A 20,969-nucleotide genomic window follows, 5' to 3' on the forward strand; every position below is an offset into this window, starting at 1 on the left:
CTATTTGAATTTAATTCAAATATTTCCCCATTTATTTATGTTATTATGTATACGATTTTGTTTTCTGTTTGTTTCAATATTCTTCAGTGGGTTTTCGATGTCATTTTAAAATGTGATCAAACAGTCGACGGCGACGAAGAAGTAGAACAATAATAATAATAATGAATGTAGATGGAAGGTGGTAATGATGATTAATTTGCAAAGAGGAAGAAAAAAAAACTTGAGTTTTTCTTCTTTCTTCGTTAGTTTCGAGTTGTTACACACACGATTAATGGTTCTATGTTGCTGTTGTTTTACATTCGTTTTGTTGTTGTTGTTGTATTTTTCATCTTCCTTTCATATAATTAATTTAGTCGATAGTATTATTATTACACAGTATGTATTGTTAAGTATGTATGTATATATTTTGACAACCTTTCAGATTTTGACACCTTTTTCGCAAACAACTTCGTATGTATTTTGTTGCTGTTGTTGTTGTATTTGTGTTTGATGTTAGAGTTGTTGTTGTTGTTGTTTTAGTTTTTGGGACCCCAAACGGATGTCATGGGAGCTGCTGATACTGGTGCACCACCTACGGCTGGGAAATCTTCTTGGGATTGAGTATTTGGTGCTGAGGCTTTGCCGCCCTTCTTGTCTTGGTTTGTCTTCTCCCATGGGGCATCCTTAATGATGAATCCATTTTCAGCATTATTACCGGGTAGGAAAGCACCAACAGTCTGGGGTTGAGGTGAAGGTGGCAAGTTTTCTAAATAGTCACGTGCATAATCTTCAGCCATATTGAGGATAGCTTCCTTGGCATTTTCCACATCTTCTTCCTTGCCAATAATGGTGACAGCGTCGGGATTTGTCTTGGCCTCTTCGGGTGAGGGGAATTTAATATCGACCTGAAATTAAAATACCAAAAATAAACAAAAATTTCATTAGTCCATCGCCATCTCACAATTACAATTGCAGTACGATCAACAGTCCTCCAATCAACTCACCTTGTAATCTTCAATAAGCTTACGAATAGTTCTACCACGTTGACCAATAATATGCGAATGTATACGTGTATCTATTTCAATCACTTCACGGTGCAGATTTTGCATTTCACCAACAATTTCCATAATGGCGTCACGAGCTGCCTCCGCATTCGCCTGGTAGCCGGTTATGGTGATCGTGCTCTGGTTGGGATCACCACGCTTGGGCAATGATATGTTGACCTTGTGATCGGCACGCAATTTGTTAATGACGGCACCACGTTTTCCAATCAGTTTGGAATGGTATTCGGGATCAACATCGATTTGCAATGCGTATGAACGTAGCTCACGATCGGCACGATCGGCTTCATACTCCTCAATCATTTTGTCCAATGCCTTCTTGGCCTCGGCCACATGAGCTGGGGTACCGGATACCTTGACAATATCCGATTTAGCTTCGCTGGGTGGCAATTCGATGTGCACATCGTAGGTGGACATAAATTCGCGTACATTGGCACCCTTGGGACCGATGATGGTGCGGTGCAAATCATAAGGAACGGTTAGCTCTTCGACGACGGGTACCAAATCGATGAGAGCCTGTTTGGCAGCATTACACTTGTCAATGGGACCGGTAATGCGAATAATATCACATTGGCGCACAGGTTCATCGGTGGCAACACCGTCAATGCTGCCATTCGTGCCATTCTCCAAGCCCTCAACGGGTTCGGTGGCATCGCGATCGGGGAACTTGATTTGTACATCGTGTTCGGTGGTCACCTGTTGGACCTTTGAGCCACGTAGTCCCATAATGGTGCGATGCAAGCGTTGAGGTATGACTACTTCAATGGTGACCTGAGCCTCAAGATTGGCCACGATTTCGGAGATGCGTTGTTTGGCGGCCTCAATACAGTCCTTGGCACCCTTCAGAGTCACCTTATCGGAGTCGACACCGTGTTTGGGGAATGATATCATAACACCACCGCATTCTTCGGTAATGCGATGCAAGATCTCACCACGCTTGGCCACAAAATGTTTGTGGTATTTGGGATCGACGGTGATTTCACCCTCGGTGACCAAATCGATGTCCTTAATAATGGCCTCCAATTGCTCCTTGGCCTGCTTGACATTCTCCTCCTTGCCAATAATGGTGATGACCTCTTTGTCGGCATCGTCGGGTCCGGGGAAGATAATGCGGGCATTGGTGGCATCGCGTATTTTACGAATGGAAGCGCCATTTTTGCCAATGAGGAACTTGTGATGTTGTTGCTTGGCACGTACTTCGGCAGTGAAGGAAGCCAGCTGGCGTTCGTTGGCCAATTCCAAGAGCTGTGCCTTGGCCTTGAGCACGTCATCTTTGGGACCGCGGATGGTTACCTTGTCGCTCTTCGATTCGCTGGTGGGGAACTTGATTGAGACACCGCCGCACTCTTCCATAATGGACGAAATTAATTTGCCGCCAGTGCCAATGATAGAGTTGTAGTATTTGGGCGAGATTTGTACTTCTTCGGTAACGATGTCGGCCAATTCGTTCTGGATCTTCTGAATGCGTTCCTTGGCCTCAAGAACGTTCTCTTTCTTGCCGGTAATGACAATCACCTCGTTGGTATCGCCCTCGGCAGGAAGATCGATCTTGGTCTGGGTTTCGTCACGGATCTTCTTGATGTTAGCACCACCCTTGCCAATGATGAACTTGTGGAATTGCTTGAAGATGGGCACCTCCTCGAAGTGCGACGACTCCTGGATCTCCTTGACCAGTTTCAGGAGGTCCTTGTGGCACTTGTCCACCTCCTCCTTGGGGCCACGCAGTTTAACGATATCGGTGTTCTCCTGGGGCGTGGGAATCACGATCATCACATTCTTGTAACGGTCCTTAACTTCACGGATCTTCTCGCCCTTGGCGCCGATGATCTGGCGATGAAGGCGACGATCGATGATGACATCCTTCGATTTTTCATTTTCCAGTTTGTCGATTTTTTCTTGTAATTCAAGTTGAGCCTTCTGAACGCCCTCCTTGGGACCTTCGATGCGAATGTTGTTCTCGCCGTCACGTTCTTCGATGTTGATGTTAACATTGAGATCCTCCTTGAGGCGATTCACATTGGCGCCGGCCTTACCAATGATGTGCTTGTAATAGGCCGGGTTGACGCGCATCACAACAACGGTGTAGTTTTGCTGATAGTTGCTGACAATGTCGTTGAGGTAGGCAGCTGCCTTGTCAACATTTTCGGGATCACCCTCCAGCTTAATCTTGTCCTCAAGGCAGTTGACGTTCACATTGGGGCACTCTTCCTCCAGCTTCTTCATGTTGGCGCCCTTGCGGCCTATCACATACTTGTGAATCCAGTGGGGAGCGTCAATTTCGACCGACTTCGCCGAGTTGGCCTTTTCGTAGACCACAGTCAGGGCATTGCCCAAGGCTGCGGGGGGTCCACGCAAGGTTATGGTCTCCAGTGGCGAATCGAGTGGAGGCATTTCTACCGAGACTCCAGTGAATTGAAGAATTTCAGCAATGGTTGAACCCTTGGGACCGATAACATAACGATGTTGGGCCTTGGCTACCTCCACACTGACGGTGGTGCATTTCTTTTCCATTTCCTTGTAAATGGCTTCCACCTTTGCCTTGGCGGCGGCCACACCATCGGTATCACCCTTAATGATGATCTCATCCTTTTGCACCGACTGTGGTGGAACATTGACCTTGGCACCCGTCTCCTCCATGATCTTGTTCAAATTCTCATTGTAGGGACCAACAATGAACGGATGATAGATCTTAGGTACCGAAATACGATCGGTCGTATTCTTGTATTGTTCGGCCGACAATTGACGAATTTCCTGTTCGGCTTTTTCAATATCCTCCTTGGTACCGGCAATAGTTATAATATCGCTATCATCATTCTGATTGGGAATGGTGATTCTGGTGGCCGTGGCCTGTTCGATTCCACGCAAACGTTGTCCAGCCTTACCCAAAATGATACGATGATGATCCTTGGGTATGGAAATGGAACGGCTCGATTGAGTCGAGAAATGCATAAGAATTTTACGACGAGCATCGAGCAATTCGTTTTGTTTCGCCTTGATGAGGAAGGTGAGCGAATGATCTTTGCCGCTGGAAATTTCAATTTGAGCACCAGTTTCTTTCGAAATTTGAAGGCAAATACGTTTCGATTCGCCTTCGCCGAATTTCTCGGAGTCGGTTGATTTGCGTTCTTCGCCAGCCAAGCGTAAAATCTAGATGGTGAAAAGGGAGAGAAAAAGGGGGAGAATTAATAAAAATACCGAACGAATGGAAAATCCCCATAAAACTAATCATAGACATCTAATACATTCCAATTCTAAAACCTAATAAATTGCGGTAATCTATGAAGGAAATCATTATCACTGATATTTAGGGATTCAAATGGATTAAATTAAAATATTTGTTTAGGTTTTCTGGTCGTTTGGAGATGGTTTTCTTGAATATTACCGGTAAATATTTGCCGGGACATCCAGTTTTTTTTTAGTTTGTTTTGTCTCTCTCATTGTCCGTCAATAGATTCATGACTGAAGCCTATAGAGGTGATAACATTTTCTCAGGATACGTTGTTGCATTCCTATTTCCCGTCCTTACATTCAATTTATAGATTTTTTCATTTTCTACTCTTCAAGATTGCCCACGATTTCGGAGATTAATATTTAAGGTCATTTGACACCTTCAGGGTCACTTTATCGGAATCGAGTCGTATTAGGGGAATGATATTACATCACCCCCACATTATTTGATAATGTAATCCAAAATTCGGCGATGATTTCACACTCTATGACATAATCGATGGTCCTAAAAATTTCCATTTTCTTGTTTTCGGTTTTCTGTCATTACAACTCTTCGAAATTTCTAATTGACAGACACCATTTTAATGCTTATATATTCTGCCTGAAGAAAGGTGTTCCAGCTTGTGTAAGGCTATTTGTGGCCCTGAATGGTGGTTAGGTTTGGTTTAATACTTACATGAGTTTTTGTTGAGCTGCTTACGCGTACACATGGTGGACCGGCGGTATTGCCAACTGGAGCCGAGGTATTAGCTGGTAAAGCTGGGAACAAATCATCATAGCTAAAGGCGGCATTACCGCTGGCGGTTCCATCGCTAGTGGTGCTAGTTGGTGTAGCTACCGATGTTGGTGATGCTGGTGGCTGTTGTTCCGTTTGCTCTTGATAGTTGTTGGTGGTGGTAGTAGATTGTTGTTCTTGATCTTGTTGTTGTTCAACGTTGATTGCTAATAAAATGGCAGGGAAAAAGAAATAAAAAAAATTAAATTAAAATTTTAAAAGTAGAGATAGATTGTCTTTTTCAACAACAATTAAACTTACCGTTAGATTCTTCCATTGCTGCTGCTTGCATTACTTAAAAAAAGAAAGAGAAAAGTCCTTTTTCGTTCCAAGTCGTTACAGTACCACTGGAAAAAGAGGAAATAAGTAAACAAATTAAAATTAAATACGATTTTGTTTTACAAGTTTTTTTCTGTTATTTTCAAGAAAACAAAAAATAAATAATAAAAAATTGAGGGAGAAAGTATTTCTCACATACAATGACACCGCACCACCTTCGCCATTCACAAACACTTGATATCTGAGAGAAAATGTTGATGTGGTTGGAAAAAGAAAAAAAAAACAAATATCAACATGTGCCGACAGCAGCAGCAGCGAAGTGACACTACATACCGGCAGGCAGCAGAACCACTAGCATCTCAAAAAGAAATCATTTTCAAAAAAAAAAAAAAAAAAAAAAAAACAAATTTCTATTGATATGGCCTAAAACTGATAAGAAATAAAATAAAACACACACGCACACACAATGATATGATGTGTGTGTGTGGAGTTATCACAAGAATTGATGCTTTGGAAGGAGAAAAAAATGAAATATTGTTCTTATCATTGTTTAAATAATGTTAATGGACGGACAGATTACTTCATAACTAGTTTTTGGATGGCGTGGAACATTTCAAATATATAAATACATAAATATGTATGTACTTATGTTGGTACATTGTACCTTGCATGAACTTTTCTCTGATAAGGTAATTGAAACGCCGACGAACAGCAGCAGCACCAAGCAAGATCAATTCATTGACAATTTCCAATAACCACCACCACACTCAATAGTTCGCTATTCATTGAGAGAGTGTGTGTGTCTTTGGAGAAAAAGTCACTCATTTGTCTCTGTCCATTAGTATGGTTGTTGTTTTTCGTCTTATTGTTATTAAGAATGGATGAAAAACGACATTCGTGTACACCATATACACCACATCATCATTATTGTTATATTCTATAAGCAAACAACAATAACGATTATGTTATGGTGTTGTAGAACAGCAACAACAAATAAATTGACTTAATCTAAAGCAGTAATGCACAAACCCATACGCTAGCATAGTTTTCATATTCATTTCATATTCATAGACATATGTCAATTTCGAACCCAATATGTTTATTTTGTGTCTCGAATTCTTTCCTTCAGGAGGTATAATTAGATGGGGGAGATGCCAAAATGCTGGCCGATATATTTCATTATCGTTAGGTTCGAGTTTTTTATAACGATTTCCTAAGAAAACGGAATGATTACAACCGATGGCTAAATCGTGTTAGAATTCCATAATTTGTAGGGTAAAACTGACTATTTCGAGTAACGACTATCCTCTATGCTATGGTAGAATACGCCTATATAGGGGGACAACCCCTACACACGGGACTAATCAGCTAACTATTTTAATATAAGAAGGGGTTTTATGGGAACTACCCCCAAAAAGGGGAAGAATATTAATAATTTTTGGTAGAAAGATTTGTTATGCGACTACAATATACCAACGTACAGAGAATTCGGTTGAAAAACGCGATCAAGAATTCCAAAATGCTGAAAATTTGGGGTGTCCTTATATGGGGGCTACCCGAAAAAATTACCTATATTTATAGTTTTTAGTGGAGAAATTTGGTAACCAATAAGAACCCATTGTACTAAATTCGATTTTAAAGCGCACTTAAAACCCCCCAAAATACCGTAAATAGGGGGGTACCGTTATATGGGGTTATATCGGTTCAAAAACGCGCTCAATATCCCAAAAATATCGAAAATTGGGCGGTACACTTATATGGGGGCTATGCCAAAACGTGGACCGATATAGCCAATCTTCGAACTTGACCTGCCTACAGACAAAAGAGGACTCTATGCACAATTTTGACGATCTATCTCAATTCTATCAGAAGATAGCGTGATTACAACAGACGGACGGACTTGAATTTTTCGATGAGTTACAAACGGAATGACAAAATTAATATACCCTCCATACTATGTTAATATATTTACCTTACATAGATCAAGGTTGAGTATGGGAAAGATTGGTCCACTTCTTCCGGTTCATTTTAGTAATAATTCCAAGCTAATAGATTGTCTGGTTCAATGCAAACTTTGAAAACCGTAATATTTTTCCAAACAACCATTAAATTCTAAGATGGGGTCTATAGGGCAATCTCTTCTGGAAACTCTCCAAAAACATACACCTTATAAAAACCAATAATAAAACCATTGTTTAATTCCGCAAACCTCCAGTCGGCTAGTAACTTCTGTTTGATATTCTGATTATCGTATCATTACAGTTGTCCACCATGGATGTCATGAAGGTATCGTAAGTCGGAAAGTTCCTCAATTCGACTGAAGGGGAAATAATGCCAATATTAGAGTTGAGAGTTGATGTTTTCACATTTTCCAAATCCATAGGTCATAATTTTATTGGTGGCGTAAAATTTATTTAGATTTTTTTTAATAAAATTTTGATATTATCGCGACTACTTAAAATTAATTATATAGTCATTGAAATTTTGTCAATCTATTATAGAATAAAAATGATGTAAAATATGTATGAGAGAATGCTCTCTCGTGATTTATTTGGGCATCGCTGATCTTCTAAACACTCTCAACAACATAGTTAGTTTGTTGGCTGACTGGCCTGATATGAACCATTTTGCCGAACGAATGTGTGAATGCGCGCAACGCTTACGCTGGCTGGCTGACTGACTGGCAGGCTCTGCTTGCGCAGTCAGCAGAACTAATACTTGTTGTCAGTCGGATGGATGGATAGATAGATGTTTGGTATTTCTCGATTTCCTTTGTCTGTGTGCGTGCGTACGTTTGGTTGACACACATTTTTGCTGCTTCGAACAAAAATCGTGTGTTTCAATTTATTAAGAGAGAGGAGGAGGGAGGAGAAGTATGGATGAATATATGGGAAAAAGCAGACGGTAGCCAAGCATCAACTAGTAGGCAAAGTAAAAGCAAGTTCTTTAACAAGAAGAAACCGCTTGAGAAAAATATATATATGTACATATGTGGCTAACAAATCACAAACTCTCATTGAGGAATTTCAAAAAGAAATAACAACGACAATGAAAAAATGGGTTACACAGGCGACACTATTAATGAGTATAGAACAAGTGTTTCATATTTTTTTTTTTTTTGGGAATTATTTCACTAGACATTAACACACACTGAAATGATTTGAAAAACAACTGGAAAAGTTATACGTATAGCATATAGGACTCAAATTTAATTCAAAATGTTATTAAAAAAATTTTAAAATTTAAATAACTCCATTTGTGTTAATGAAAACATAAAATGATATCGAATGAAATAATCTAAATTACTATTCACATAATTCGAATTAAGGGCCCCATACACTATACATCATGCGGTACAGCATTTATCATAGTATGTGTTATTTTTTGAAAGTTTATTTATGTGTGTGTGACACACACAATGCATGAAGAAAATCAAAATAGTTTTGATTTTGAAAATGAAACCCTATCAATCTGGTGAATAATATTCATTTTGAATGTTGTCAGTAAATAATTTTGTGTACAACCAAGGTGTATTTAATAAGGTGTATGCATCAGATACAACAACAAATATTTTACAAAAACAACATTGTTGTTATAGAAATTAAATTGTCATGCTGACAATAAGTTTTTGACAAAAATAAACCAAAACAATTATTAATTTATTTTTGTCAAGAACTATTCTTTGAGGAATAATTAATGAATTTTTGTATTCTTGGGTTATTGGCGGGTTTAGGTCAGTGAAAAATAAAGTTTAAGACCTGATCGCGATTAATTTTAAGCCACCCACATGTAGCCCAAGGCTCTTTGTGATGTTGTTTATATTGTGGACTCAAATTTAATTCAAAATGTTATTAAAAAAATTTTAAAATTTAAAAAATGTTGAAACAAAAAATTACAATATAAACAACATCAAATCTTGCCTTCATAAAGAAAATTTAAGGGCATAAATCCCCGGCCAAAGACTAAATCATGGAAATTGTGTTGACCACAAGGGGCCGATTCCAATATAGGCTAACATAATCTCCTTGATTTTATGAGTAGATGGGATTTCTGGACAGATTTCCACACATAACATAAAATATGTGGACCAATACGCGAACGGGGTTATAACTGAGCCTAGGTTTCCATTCCGTCCGCCTCTATGAATGTAGTTTACTTGAATTTTTATTATTAAAAAAACATAAATTTAAAGACCATTTTTGAACTTGAAATGTAATAATGTTTTTTGACAATTTGCTTTACAAACAATAAAGAAAAAAGTTTGAAACCATATGATTGTCACTTACACCTTATTAAATACACCTTGTGTACAACAATAATAAATTTGTGACGGAATAAAAAACAACTTAATTTACGACTCAAAATTCATTTTTTGGGACAAAAATCGATTTTTTGGAATAGTGATTGAAGTTTGCCATACACTAGTCAATCTCACATATACAAAAAGGGGTTCATCGGCATGACGGCATGATGTATAGTGTATGGGGCCCTTTAAAATATAATTTTTGAATTTCAGCTGAAAAGTTTTCAATATTAATTTTTGTAAATTAAACAAAGTGATAAATTTTATGAAAATTCCATGGAATAGGTATTTTCGATGTTTTCAAAATGTTTAGACACATTTTGCAATCGAATTATCTGTTATTTTATATGTGTTGAGTTCTAATTGGGTAACAAATTTCCATAGAAAATTATTAATTATTAAATTTTAATATTTTCAAGTTCCAAGTTGACGGAAATTTGATATTTTGAGTTCTATATTTCTAGGTGTATATAAAAATATATTTTTTGGTCATCTATTTTCATTTTCAAAATCAGGAAATTTAAGTATTTTTTTACAGATCACGTGTGATCTGATCTTTAAAAATAGTTCCATTACGAATGAATTCTATTAATCCATTAGCACATTGCCGATTTATTTATTTCATACGAAAACAACAAATTGTTGTTGTGATTTGTAGGCTGTTGAAAAAATATGCCACCAAGATCGTGTGATTTTCCATTTTACCTCTAAGTATATGTCAAAAGTTAAGCAGACAAACCAGCACCATGTTGTTTACGGATGGACCATTAAAGACGTCGATGCGCTCAACATTTAGACATATGGTATGTTTTCGAACATACATTTGAAAAGTGTATAAAGGGAAAATCTAAATCAATGTCGCTTAATTTAAGATACTTGCATGTTCTGAAACAGTGATCAAAACCTCACTTTATGATTTAAAATTTGCTACTCTTTTTGCTTCTAATGTTCTCCTAAAATATTAGTTGTCATTTCACAAAACAATGCGGTGATATACCGCTTGCCATAGCATAACCTCATTCCATAATATAACAAACAGCATAGATTCATTTATCATTCATGTCAACATTTATGAAATTTCGTTACGGTTCTATTCGCACATCCCCAACAACTTATTTTTGGAACTTGGTTTTTTTGATAGGTGGGTTGGTGTTTTTAACGCTTAACAATAATTATAAAAAAGTAAAACATAAAGATGTTAATATATTATATTATAATTCACATAAATACTTACTGTACTGTAAAATCCAATAAATCCGGCCTATTTGTTTTCTACCGTAGCAAAATCCAGTTTGATAACTTGGCGTTAAATTCTAAATAAATAAGCCCAAAATTAGTATTGAATGTAAAAAAGAAGAAATACAAAAGCGGAATTGCATTTACGGATCTTCGGCACTTGTTGTTATTGGCTTGATTGCAACATGTATTATCAAAAGACAAATAAAAAACATCATTCTATTTGATCACGTCACATTATTTGTGTGTGTGTGTGTCTTGGCTTGGGTAGAAAAAATAAAATAGTACACAGGCTTAGCAAGGAGCTTGGAAGATACGTTATTCAAAACAAAAAAGTCCAAAAATTCCAACTTTATAGATACAATTTGTGTACTGTTATGTTTTTGTGTTGTTGTTATGATTGCCGCTGCACAGCTGCTACGTTGGCAGTTACTGCAAATATTTTACTGACGTGACAGCGCCTGCCAGCAAGTCAGCCAATGAAGTATGAAATGGCCTTCCCACCAATCAAATCACAACAAAGGAACGAACCCAAGTATGCAAGATCTAGTATTATTTTCTTTTGAAATATCAGCAGCAACGATGGAAAGGAAACTAGAAAACCCCCTTCATCCACATCCATCATCACTAGGCAACCAGTCAGCCAGCCAGCATGATGAGACGAGATGCAAAGGAGAGGAAATTCATGCCAGCCAGATGTAAGAAGTAAGTGTGGTTTTATATTTGTCGGGATCGGGATCGGTGTTGAGAGTTTCTCTCTCTTGAGAGAGTAATTAGAGTTGCGCTATTTTTAATTTTGTAACAAGCGTACTTTTTGTTCACAAAAGGTACGAATTGACATAAACGTACCAAAACAATAATTAGATTTTTTTATTATTCTTGAATACATTTACGCTTAAATTATAACATATATTATTTATGCAAATAACTGGTATAAATATTGGCCAATATTTATCGATAATTATGATTTATTATCATTTGAAGTAGAATTTCAGGTACCTTTTCGTACTTTTTTGTTCCTACCTGTGGTAATGTTTTCCAACACAATTCACAATTTACCACTGAGAGAGAGAGAAACTCTCAACACCGATACCGATCCCGACAAATATAAAACCACGCTAACTGGTGACTGACTGAGCAACAGTCGTGGCAGAGCACAACCATTCATTACAAATAGTAGTACGTGAACACAAACACACAGCTACAACTCTCATCGTGCTCGTACACGCACGCATTCATGCACATGTACACTACACACCACATCACACACACCGACCACCCGACCGAACGACAACGACCACTCGATCATGTGTAATTCAAAGTAAATGACTTCGACTACTTCATGCTGCTGCGTTCGCTGCGGACGCCAACGTCAACAGCATATATGCAGCAGCAAACATTACAATTAAGTAGGAAATGCCACAAAACAAAAAAAGTAAAGAGCAAAACTATATGGGAGAATGCAAGAAGAATTTTCAATTCCATTAAAATGCTTTGGAATTGGATTCTATATTTTCTTAATATGCATATTTTGCACTTATTTTGTGCCGCGCCATGCCAGGTTGATTTGTGGTTAATAACATTTTGTAAGTTTACACATCACACACATCTCTCATCTAATGATGCGTGTGTGTACCGCCATGTAATAATTAAGAATTAAAACAAAACAAAATGGTGGTGAAAAATACAAGATATTTTCCTTAAAAAATTAAGAAAAAGAAACACCACAAGAAAAACTCAACACAAATACCAAAAAAATGTGAACTAGAAAATAAAGCAAAAAACGTGTTTTTCATCGTATTGTGTGTGGACTTTCGTCGTAGTAGTCGTTGTCGTGGTTGTTGATTTGGTGTTTGTGGGCAAAAAGACAGATTATGACTGACTGCACGTTGGTATCACCAGCAGCAGCAGCACTACAAATGAAAATCTGCAGCGTATGAAAAAGAAATGTTCGCTGGCATATTTTTCGAAATTGGTTCCTATCACAACAACGATGATGAACAACAACTTTCAATAAGAATTATATAAACTTATGCGCTTGGAGCAAACTTTAGTATTTAATTTTTTCACGCTCGTTTCGTTCGTTCGCTCATTTTTTCAACAACACATTTGGACTTTATTATCAATCAATTTGGACTTGGTCTTATGGCTGGCTTTTTTTCGGTCGCGCTCTGCTTAAGAAAGGCGACCTGAATTGTGGCCGCCCGTGCCTGCCATTGCCTTTCTTCTTCGTCGTCGTCGTAATCTTTGTTTTTTGTCCATGTATGTGTGCTCTTTTGCTTCACTTAATTTCTTTTCATGCTTCATTTTGATGTATTTCTTTTATTTTCTATTTTAAACGTCAATTCCCGCAATAATTCATGTTTATATTTACAAATTGATTCTTGTTTCACCACGATTACTCAGTTAAAACAATTCCATTTAAATACAGGAAATTAATTAAAATATTGAATCAAATAGAAATGCAACAACAACAACAAATGCCGACCCGCACAACCGAATTTACCGACGTCAAGCAAAGTATTGGAGAATATGCTCTAAATGTCAACGTCAACAAAGTTTGACGTTTCGTACAACTGAAAACGTGGCCTCCTCGAATTGACAACTTTGTAACGTTGCCATATTGTTTGGGGGCGGAGATATAGAAATTCTTGATATATGATTAGTCGCTGTACGTAACGTGATGTGGTGTTTTTGCGAAACTGTGAAACGATTATTAGTGAAAAACGACCTGTGACGGAGTTTCGGATAAAGGAATATCGTCATTACATTCCAGGTACAATAATACAAGGTAGGGTAGCTTGAGGTGAATAATAAAAAAACTATGTACATGGTGGCTTCTTCTGCTAAATATAAAATAAGTATACGCAACAAGTGGTTGTGTTTATTTGGCAGCTGTGCCGTACCTTGTAATAATTATACCATGGTTGTAACTTATTCTGTCAAATATAAAAAAGCATACGCCACAAGTGGTTGTATTTAATTGACATCTTTTTCAACAAATAAACAAGAAAAATTAAGGAAAGGTTATGATTTGTTCTCAAACTCCAATAGAGAACGCAGTAAAATGTTTGTTTAACCCATAACAAAAACCAAAATGTGACACGTTTAGACCATGGCACAATGAATAGGTTGACAATTTAGAGCAGCTGATGTCTTGATTAACTGTCAAAGTGCGTAATTTCTACATGAATTCGATGCGCATTGTTGCCAACCATGTGAAATATTATAAGGAAAAATTTGACAGATGGTTTTTGATACATCACCTTATTATTGCATCATGGTTTATGGTGTTTCTACACGATATGTATTTTACATATGTGCTGTCACTTTTTTACATATGGAAATCGAACTCGTCATGTGAAACATACGGAAATGTGTCAAAACGATATGCAATTACATATGTATTTTTTTCCGAATAGGACGCGCTCTATTTTCGTATGTGAAACATAAGGAAATCAGCTGTTTGAATGAAACACATTGTTGGAAGCAAATATTTCAATTGCAATTCAAAAAAAAGGATGAAAAGGCAACAATTACAAATTATTATTTCGTTTGTAGGTGTTTAATAAAAAAATGATGTTGATTTAAGAAAAAATAAGTGTTTTTTTGTTTATAGGTTATGTCATATGTAAAATACATATGCCAATTTGAACACAAAAATAAATGTTTTGTGTACACTGCTAATTTTGACACACATACGGAATTACATATGGATGAAATAAGTGACAGCACATATGTAAAATACATATCGTGTAAAAACACCATTAGACTGTATATTATCATTTGATTCACAAATATTAAAAGAAAACAAGTATTTTGTAGATTAGCTGATTTGTTTTTGTCTTTTACTAAAACAATTAATCAAGTCCAATAATAATGTAAACAAATTTTGACAGGTACTTTTTAAAAGAAAAATCTTGTCTGTTCTGCTTATGGGTCAGATTTCATTTCCTCTACTACGTCTTTGCTTTTTGCCCTCCTTGCTAAAAATGTTAAAGAAAAACGTAAGGGTTTACAATTTTTTGTAGCAACTATTAAAGTTTAATTACTGTCATACTCACCTTTTTTAAAAAGAACATTTACAATATTACTCATGGGATATTCCACCAATAGTGCCACAAAAAAAGCTACAATTGCTGACAAAATAAATGCCAGAATTATTTGACCAATCTATAAAGTATAATAAAAAATTGTATACTATAAAATTTAGATGTGGTTATTTTTTTCTGCATACCGCAAAAAATGCATTCACGTAGAAGGGTTGGCGATAAAATCCAAATAATAGTCTTACAATGTTTATATGCCACAAATACATTTGAAATGTCAATCTTCCCAAAATCCGAAATATATTTAAATTTGCTATATCATATGCAATCCCTGAAATATATAAAAAATTAAAATTTAATCATGTTTAAATGTGTTCAGTGTAATTAATGATGTGTGCCACGTTATGAAGATTTGTCTGAGGGATTTATTAAGTACAATGTGATTGTGCTATAACAGTAAATACAAATCAGCTGTTAGACATTTATGTCGTCTTATTTCATATATTTAAGACTGAACATTAATACTTACATCCAAATTTCAATATCATGCTCATTAATGCAATTCCCCCGAAAATGATCCATAAATTGCGATAGAACGCCGCATAGAGGGCTACCCACACGGAAGACTCCTGTATACTTTGGGAATCAAATATAAGCCCACTAAGTAAAATACCAAACCCTATTACCATCATTATCAACAAAAATGGCACTTGAACTTTGAGGAGGCCAGCATATTTTCCACATTCTCGCTTCAGTTCTTGAAATTTCGAAGAATTGGCGTAGATTTCGGCACAAATAATACCCATTAAATAACCACCTAGATTGCAGTAGAAAGGAAAATAGGTTTTGTAATAGGTTTCAGAGTTTTGAAAATAGAAATAACGATAATATCTGTAAATAAGTAGGGAAAATAATAATTAAAAAAAATAATAAATGTGTAAATCAATCCACATACTCTGGAGTTGCACGGGGTATCGGTTGCAGTTGATAATTATAGGTAAGTACACCTGGTATGATTATTGCACATAGGCCGAGTAGAATATATAGATATTTCTTAGACCATTTAAATCTGAAAGTAGAAAGAGAAATCGAATGTAAATATTTCTACAACTTTCAGACCAGGAAATGGTACTAACTTTGCAGTGACTATTAATATTATCAGATACAATTCGAACAACTGACAATCTGCAGCTAAATACCATGTATGATGGGCACACTATAGAAATAAAGGAATACATTAAAATCTTGTTATAGTTCATTTACATTGTACCGGATTGCGTTAACCCAGTGCTTTTAAATTGTCAATTCCCTTGTATATATGTCAAATAAATCCTCATAAAGTAGGTTAACCCTGTAATGTAATCTTGTGAATCTTGTTAATCTATCTTATACTAAAGGGCGGGTTAAGACTTTGACCTCTAAATCGACTCGATTTGTAAAACGAGTTACAAAATTCCAGCAGTTTAGACTAGTGTAAAATTGATGTAAAGTTACAGTCAGCTGTCAATGAATATTTTCACAATTTCAGAAATACACCTGTTTTCACATAACCTTAATCATGATCTGAATGTCAATCTGCTGATCCAAATACGAAGATAGATAAAAATTAATAAAATTATTTGGTCTGTTCCAGTACTTTTTTTAATAGTAAATCTAGTAAAAAGGAAACAAATCAAAATTGCTCTAGTAAATATGCCAAAATATACTTCAAAATCAACATAACAGCCAATCAGAAGTAGACATTCCTGTTTACAATTTTTTACTCGACAAAATTTCTCGAGTAAAAAGTTTTCAAAGAGAACACCATTTTGTTTTGTGCTCTCTTAAATGTGAGTCAATGTTTTACCAGTTTTGTGGGTTGATGAACGGTTTTCGTGTAAAAAGTTGGAAAACATGTAAAATGAGTAGATTCTTTTAGGTTCTGGAACGGAACTATGGTCTATATCACTTATTTTACATTTCACACACAACGCAAACTTTTATTTTCAATTTGCAAAAAAAAAATATTTTTTGCACAAATTAAAAATGTTGTAGATCAGCTGATTTTCATTTATATCATGATTAATATATTTAACCGACTCGATTTAAATGGTAAATGTAAATGAACTTTATGTGGATAAATTTCGTATGATAAATCGATGCGAATTCAGCTAGATTTATAGCACGTTTAGACTACTAAATCCACTTGATCTCAAATGTCAATTCTATGGCGTCATTTTAATAATTGACGTTTACGCTATGGAATTGATATATGATTTTATTTAATTTTAATATAACTACTTACACTATCCTCCATCATAAAGTTATTAATCATGAAAATATTTTTCCACCAATATTGAGAGCAAAAAACTCTTTCACCTTCGACGATATGAGTCCACATTGGTCCATTTCCCAAATGACTTAATAGAGTAACATTGAAGAGAATTAATAGAGCCAGGGAAGGAAGTAATCTGGTAAAAAAAAAGACCGAAAACGTAATTTTAAAATTAATTAAATTATGTTTACATTATCATAATTGAATGATTTTTCACAACAATGGCATATTTAATATATATGTTACAGAATAGCACTACTGATTTGTACAACAAAGAATTCCATTCCAACTCTTTAGACTTCTAAATCCACTTGATTTCTAATATCAATTTCATAGCGTATCAGCTGACTGTCATTTATATATTATTTTAATATTAGTACGCGTTTAGACTAAAAAATCCACTCGATCTCAAACGTCAATGCCATTACATATACGTCACGTTAATCCAGTTCAAAAATCCAGTGGATTATATTTGAAGGATTCAAATGAAGGATTTAATGTAAAAAAAATTTTAAAAAATATTTACCTTAAGTAGCGTTGTAAAAATACATCAACATACACCAATACACAATAATTATATTTGGTTTGCGGTGTAATTGGCTTCTCCCCATCAAATTTTAGTTTCATAAAGAATCCCGTTAATATAAAAAATATTTGTATTAGAGTACTGCCATTTTGAAATAACATCGTTACAGAACGTTGTAGAAATTCTTCAATAAATAGAGGGTTTTCAAGCGGTGATGCTAGGACAAGCATTAATGCATGAGCCCATATTACAAAGAACATAGTGAAGACCCTAAATAAATAGGTAAATTGAAACTGCTGATGGTCATCATTCGATGACGTTAGTTTTTTATAATTTCTGGCAATTGAAAAGGATGTTAGCACAGATGTTAATATGGAACCTAAGGATTAAAAGAGTATAATGTTATATTTTTTTATTATCTCTAAAATTATTTGGGAGAATACATACCTTTGCTATCCAAAGATTTGCTATAATAATCAAAGCTTGTAGCGGGTGTTGAGGATGTTTGTTTGCACTTTAGATGATAATCATAAATCGACGAGGCAACATTGAATAATATCAATAATAGCAATACCAAAAAACCAATTGCCTCCAAATATCCTAAAGATATAGGAAAACATATGTATGAAAAATAAATCCGAGCCTTCAAATTTTATTTGTAACCATGGTACAATAATACAAGGTGGAATAACTACAAGTGAATAACAAAGAAGCAACTCTGTAAGTGGTGGCTTCTAAAGTCAAATATACAATAAATATCATGGCACAATGAATAGTTAGTCCATTTAGAGCAGCTGATGTCTTGATTAACTGTCAAAGTGGGTAATTTTTACTTGAATTCGATGTGCAGTGTTGCCAACCATTTGAAATATTATATGGAAAAAATTGACAGATAATCGAGACAAAAACAAAGGTTTTTGTTGGTATACATCACCTCATTATTGCATCATGATAAATATGTACAGTATTATGACATAACTATACAAGGTAGTCTCATTTGAGAAATTGATAATGGCAACACTTTTTAATTTGGAATTCATATATCAATTTCAAATAAAATGAAAAATAATTTCCATAAAAGTTTATGTATGTTTTAAGTATGGGTTTAAATTGTCATTTGCTTTGCATATATGTCAAATAAATCCTCATAAAGTAGGTTAACCCGGTAAAAAGTTCTAATGTACAAGGAGTTTAAATTCCATAAAATTGTATGTATGTCGATTGGAATATTTTCAATAAATTAAACAAGTATGTTTCCTAAAACTGAACATTGCTCTCATGTTTTAACCACGGTTGTTACATCTTATATTTATAAGTTTTAGATGTAATTTCCCAATTTTTACCACTGAACACATTATATGCGTACCGGTATACTACCTTGTATAATTATGCCATGGGAATACTTTCTCAGCCATAGCTTAATAAACAGGTTGTCCATTTAGCGCCACTGATGACTCAATTAACTGTCAAATAGCGTAATTTCTACTTGAATTTGATGTGCAATATTGCCAACCACGTGAAATATTATAAGGAAAAATTTGACAGATGGTCGAGACAAAAACAAAGGTTTTTGTTTTAATACATCACCTTATTATTGCATCATGTTCTCAGCATAGACAATTTTCTTATACTAGGTTTACTATTAAAAAAACACGCTGTCAATATTTACCTATTTGGAATGATGATGTATTCTCATATGTCTTACAATATTCCACAAATGTGCGTAATGTCAAATTGTATTTGATTTGAAATACAAAATTGGCACATTTATCCAAAATGGCGTACTCTTCACTAACATCCAACACATTCGAATCAGTTTTATATATCCTCTGATAATATTGTATTATCTATAAAAGAAGCACCGTAAGTAATACAAAATTATATCTTTTTGCATTTCACTTGCCTCATCGTATGTTGTTAAATCACGATGTTGTTGTCTGTTATTGATGTTACTTTTACGAATATTCGAATCTGAGTTGTTTAACATTTCCATGCATTTATCAACACATAAACCCATAAATATATAATCGTGACGATATCGATGCACCGTGTCCTTTGAATATTCCTCTATTTGATGCCATAATTCCGAATTATCAGCTTCAATTTCGCCAAATAATAAACAATACTTAGCAGAGTCATCTGATCTTATGAAACAATCGTCATAATTGTCCAATGTATGCAATGGAGGCAATTGGCGATATGCTGTAACTGAAAGAGTTTGGCTTCAGATTATGATTTCGTCCGTCGCAATTTTAATGAACTTATAGAACAAATGAATTATTTTATAAATAACTCACGATTTGTTTCACTATGAATATTCCTTATTGCAATTAAAAACAGAATCATTCTTAACGACGACATTTTCTATACCGCCGTCAAGTTACTTTAATACTGAATTAAACTATTTCTCAAATATAGCTACATTCTAACAATCTATTAAATATATATGACACGCATAAAAGCATATTGAATGATGGTCATATATAATTATTGATTATTTTTTTCTTCCAAATATTAATGAGATCTAACATGCAAAGAAAATACAACTATCTAGTCAAACTGGAAATAGATTACACACACATTTACAGAGGTAAAAGTGCAATGTATTAATTCGCATTGCTGGCTCAATTTTCATTGAATTAAAAAAATAACAATTAAAATTATTAGGCTTAAATCTGTCGTGTTAAGAAAAGCTAACGTGCAACATAAATTAAATATATATTTGTGCTACAATTTCTGTTTTTGCAACAAAATATTTATTGTTGGAGTGCAATTCCTATCAAAATTATGCGAATATTGATTGAAAAATTGCCACACAAATTGCGAAACCATGTATAGATAAACAAATAACAGCTGAAAAATCAACATTTTATCATTTTGCTTTAAGTCGTAAAGTGCATTTAGATTTATGAAATCCGAAATATATATATTGTTACGTTCTTGGATTTTACTTTATCCCGTGTAGACGTTGTTTTATTTCCCGATACAGTTCGTATCAAATAAAACGCGGGTTCTTTCAGATTACGATTATTACAATGACTTTATTCACACAACTTTACTTTGCACTTTACTTTACACGACGGTTTCAAATCTGATTCACAACTGACTAACTGCCTTTCCATTTCCTCTATTTATATGAGCCTTGCCTGTCGCTATCTAGGCCTAGATTACGAACAATCTACCAATGCAACAAACACAAAAAAACTTACATTGAGTGAA

The 20,969-nt window shown here is 35.0% G+C and overlaps 3 protein-coding genes across 3 annotated transcripts in view; 1 reads left to right on the plus strand and 2 right to left on the minus strand.

Moving 5' to 3' along the window:
• The window catches only part of LOC133336309 (uncharacterized), a 424,576-nt gene that overhangs the window by 90,467 nt on the left and 313,140 nt on the right, over nucleotides 1–20,969 (plus strand). The gene's annotated exons all lie outside the window — the stretch shown is intronic.
• LOC133336305 (vigilin) lies at nucleotides 514–10,932 on the minus strand. Its single transcript, XM_061544588.1, has 5 exons — nucleotides 10,860–10,932; nucleotides 5,305–5,390; nucleotides 4,945–5,210; nucleotides 984–4,187; nucleotides 514–884 (listed from the first exon to the last, which is right to left on the minus strand). Exons 2-5 carry the CDS (start codon nucleotides 5,333–5,335, stop codon nucleotides 516–518), a joined length of 3,870 nt encoding a protein of 1,289 aa, XP_061400572.1. The 5' UTR covers nucleotides 5,336–5,390; nucleotides 10,860–10,932; the 3' UTR covers nucleotides 514–515.
• LOC133336291 (nose resistant to fluoxetine protein 6) lies at nucleotides 14,795–20,096 on the minus strand. The gene is made up of 12 exons (XM_061544574.1): nucleotides 20,048–20,096; nucleotides 19,654–19,952; nucleotides 19,420–19,597; nucleotides 18,198–18,350; nucleotides 17,751–18,129; nucleotides 17,195–17,360; nucleotides 16,047–16,126; nucleotides 15,866–15,979; nucleotides 15,440–15,801; nucleotides 15,099–15,241; nucleotides 14,926–15,034; nucleotides 14,795–14,847 (listed from the first exon to the last, which is right to left on the minus strand). Exons 1-12 carry the CDS (start codon nucleotides 20,094–20,096, stop codon nucleotides 14,795–14,797), a joined length of 2,085 nt encoding a protein of 694 aa, XP_061400558.1.

This window comes from Musca vetustissima, unplaced genomic scaffold (assembly GCF_032173495.1).
Source record: "Musca vetustissima isolate MV318-11 ecotype Yass unplaced genomic scaffold, APGP_CSIRO_Mvet_v1 utg2253, whole genome shotgun sequence".
Taxonomy (NCBI): Eukaryota; Metazoa; Arthropoda; class Insecta; order Diptera; family Muscidae; genus Musca; species Musca vetustissima.

Coding starts and splice junctions, on each gene's coding strand:
- LOC133336305 (XM_061544588.1), bottom strand. CDS start 5,335: ATGCAAGCAGCAGCAATGGAAGAATCTAACG. Junction 4,188..4,944: donor GCAGCTCAACAAAAACTCAT/GTAAGTATTAAA, acceptor TTCACCATCTAG/ATTTTACGCTTGGCTGGCGA. Junction 885..983: donor AGCTTATTGAAGATTACAAG/GTGAGTTGATTG, acceptor TTTTAATTTCAG/GTCGATATTAAATTCCCCTC.
- LOC133336291 (XM_061544574.1), bottom strand. CDS start 20,096: ATGATTCTGTTTTTAATTGCAATAAGGAATATTCATAGTGAAACAAAT. Junction 19,953..20,047: donor TATTCATAGTGAAACAAATC/GTGAGTTATTTA, acceptor TTTCAGTTACAG/CATATCGCCAATTGCCTCCA. Junction 15,035..15,098: donor ACGTGAATGCATTTTTTGCG/GTATGCAGAAAA, acceptor TATACTTTATAG/ATTGGTCAAATAATTCTGGC.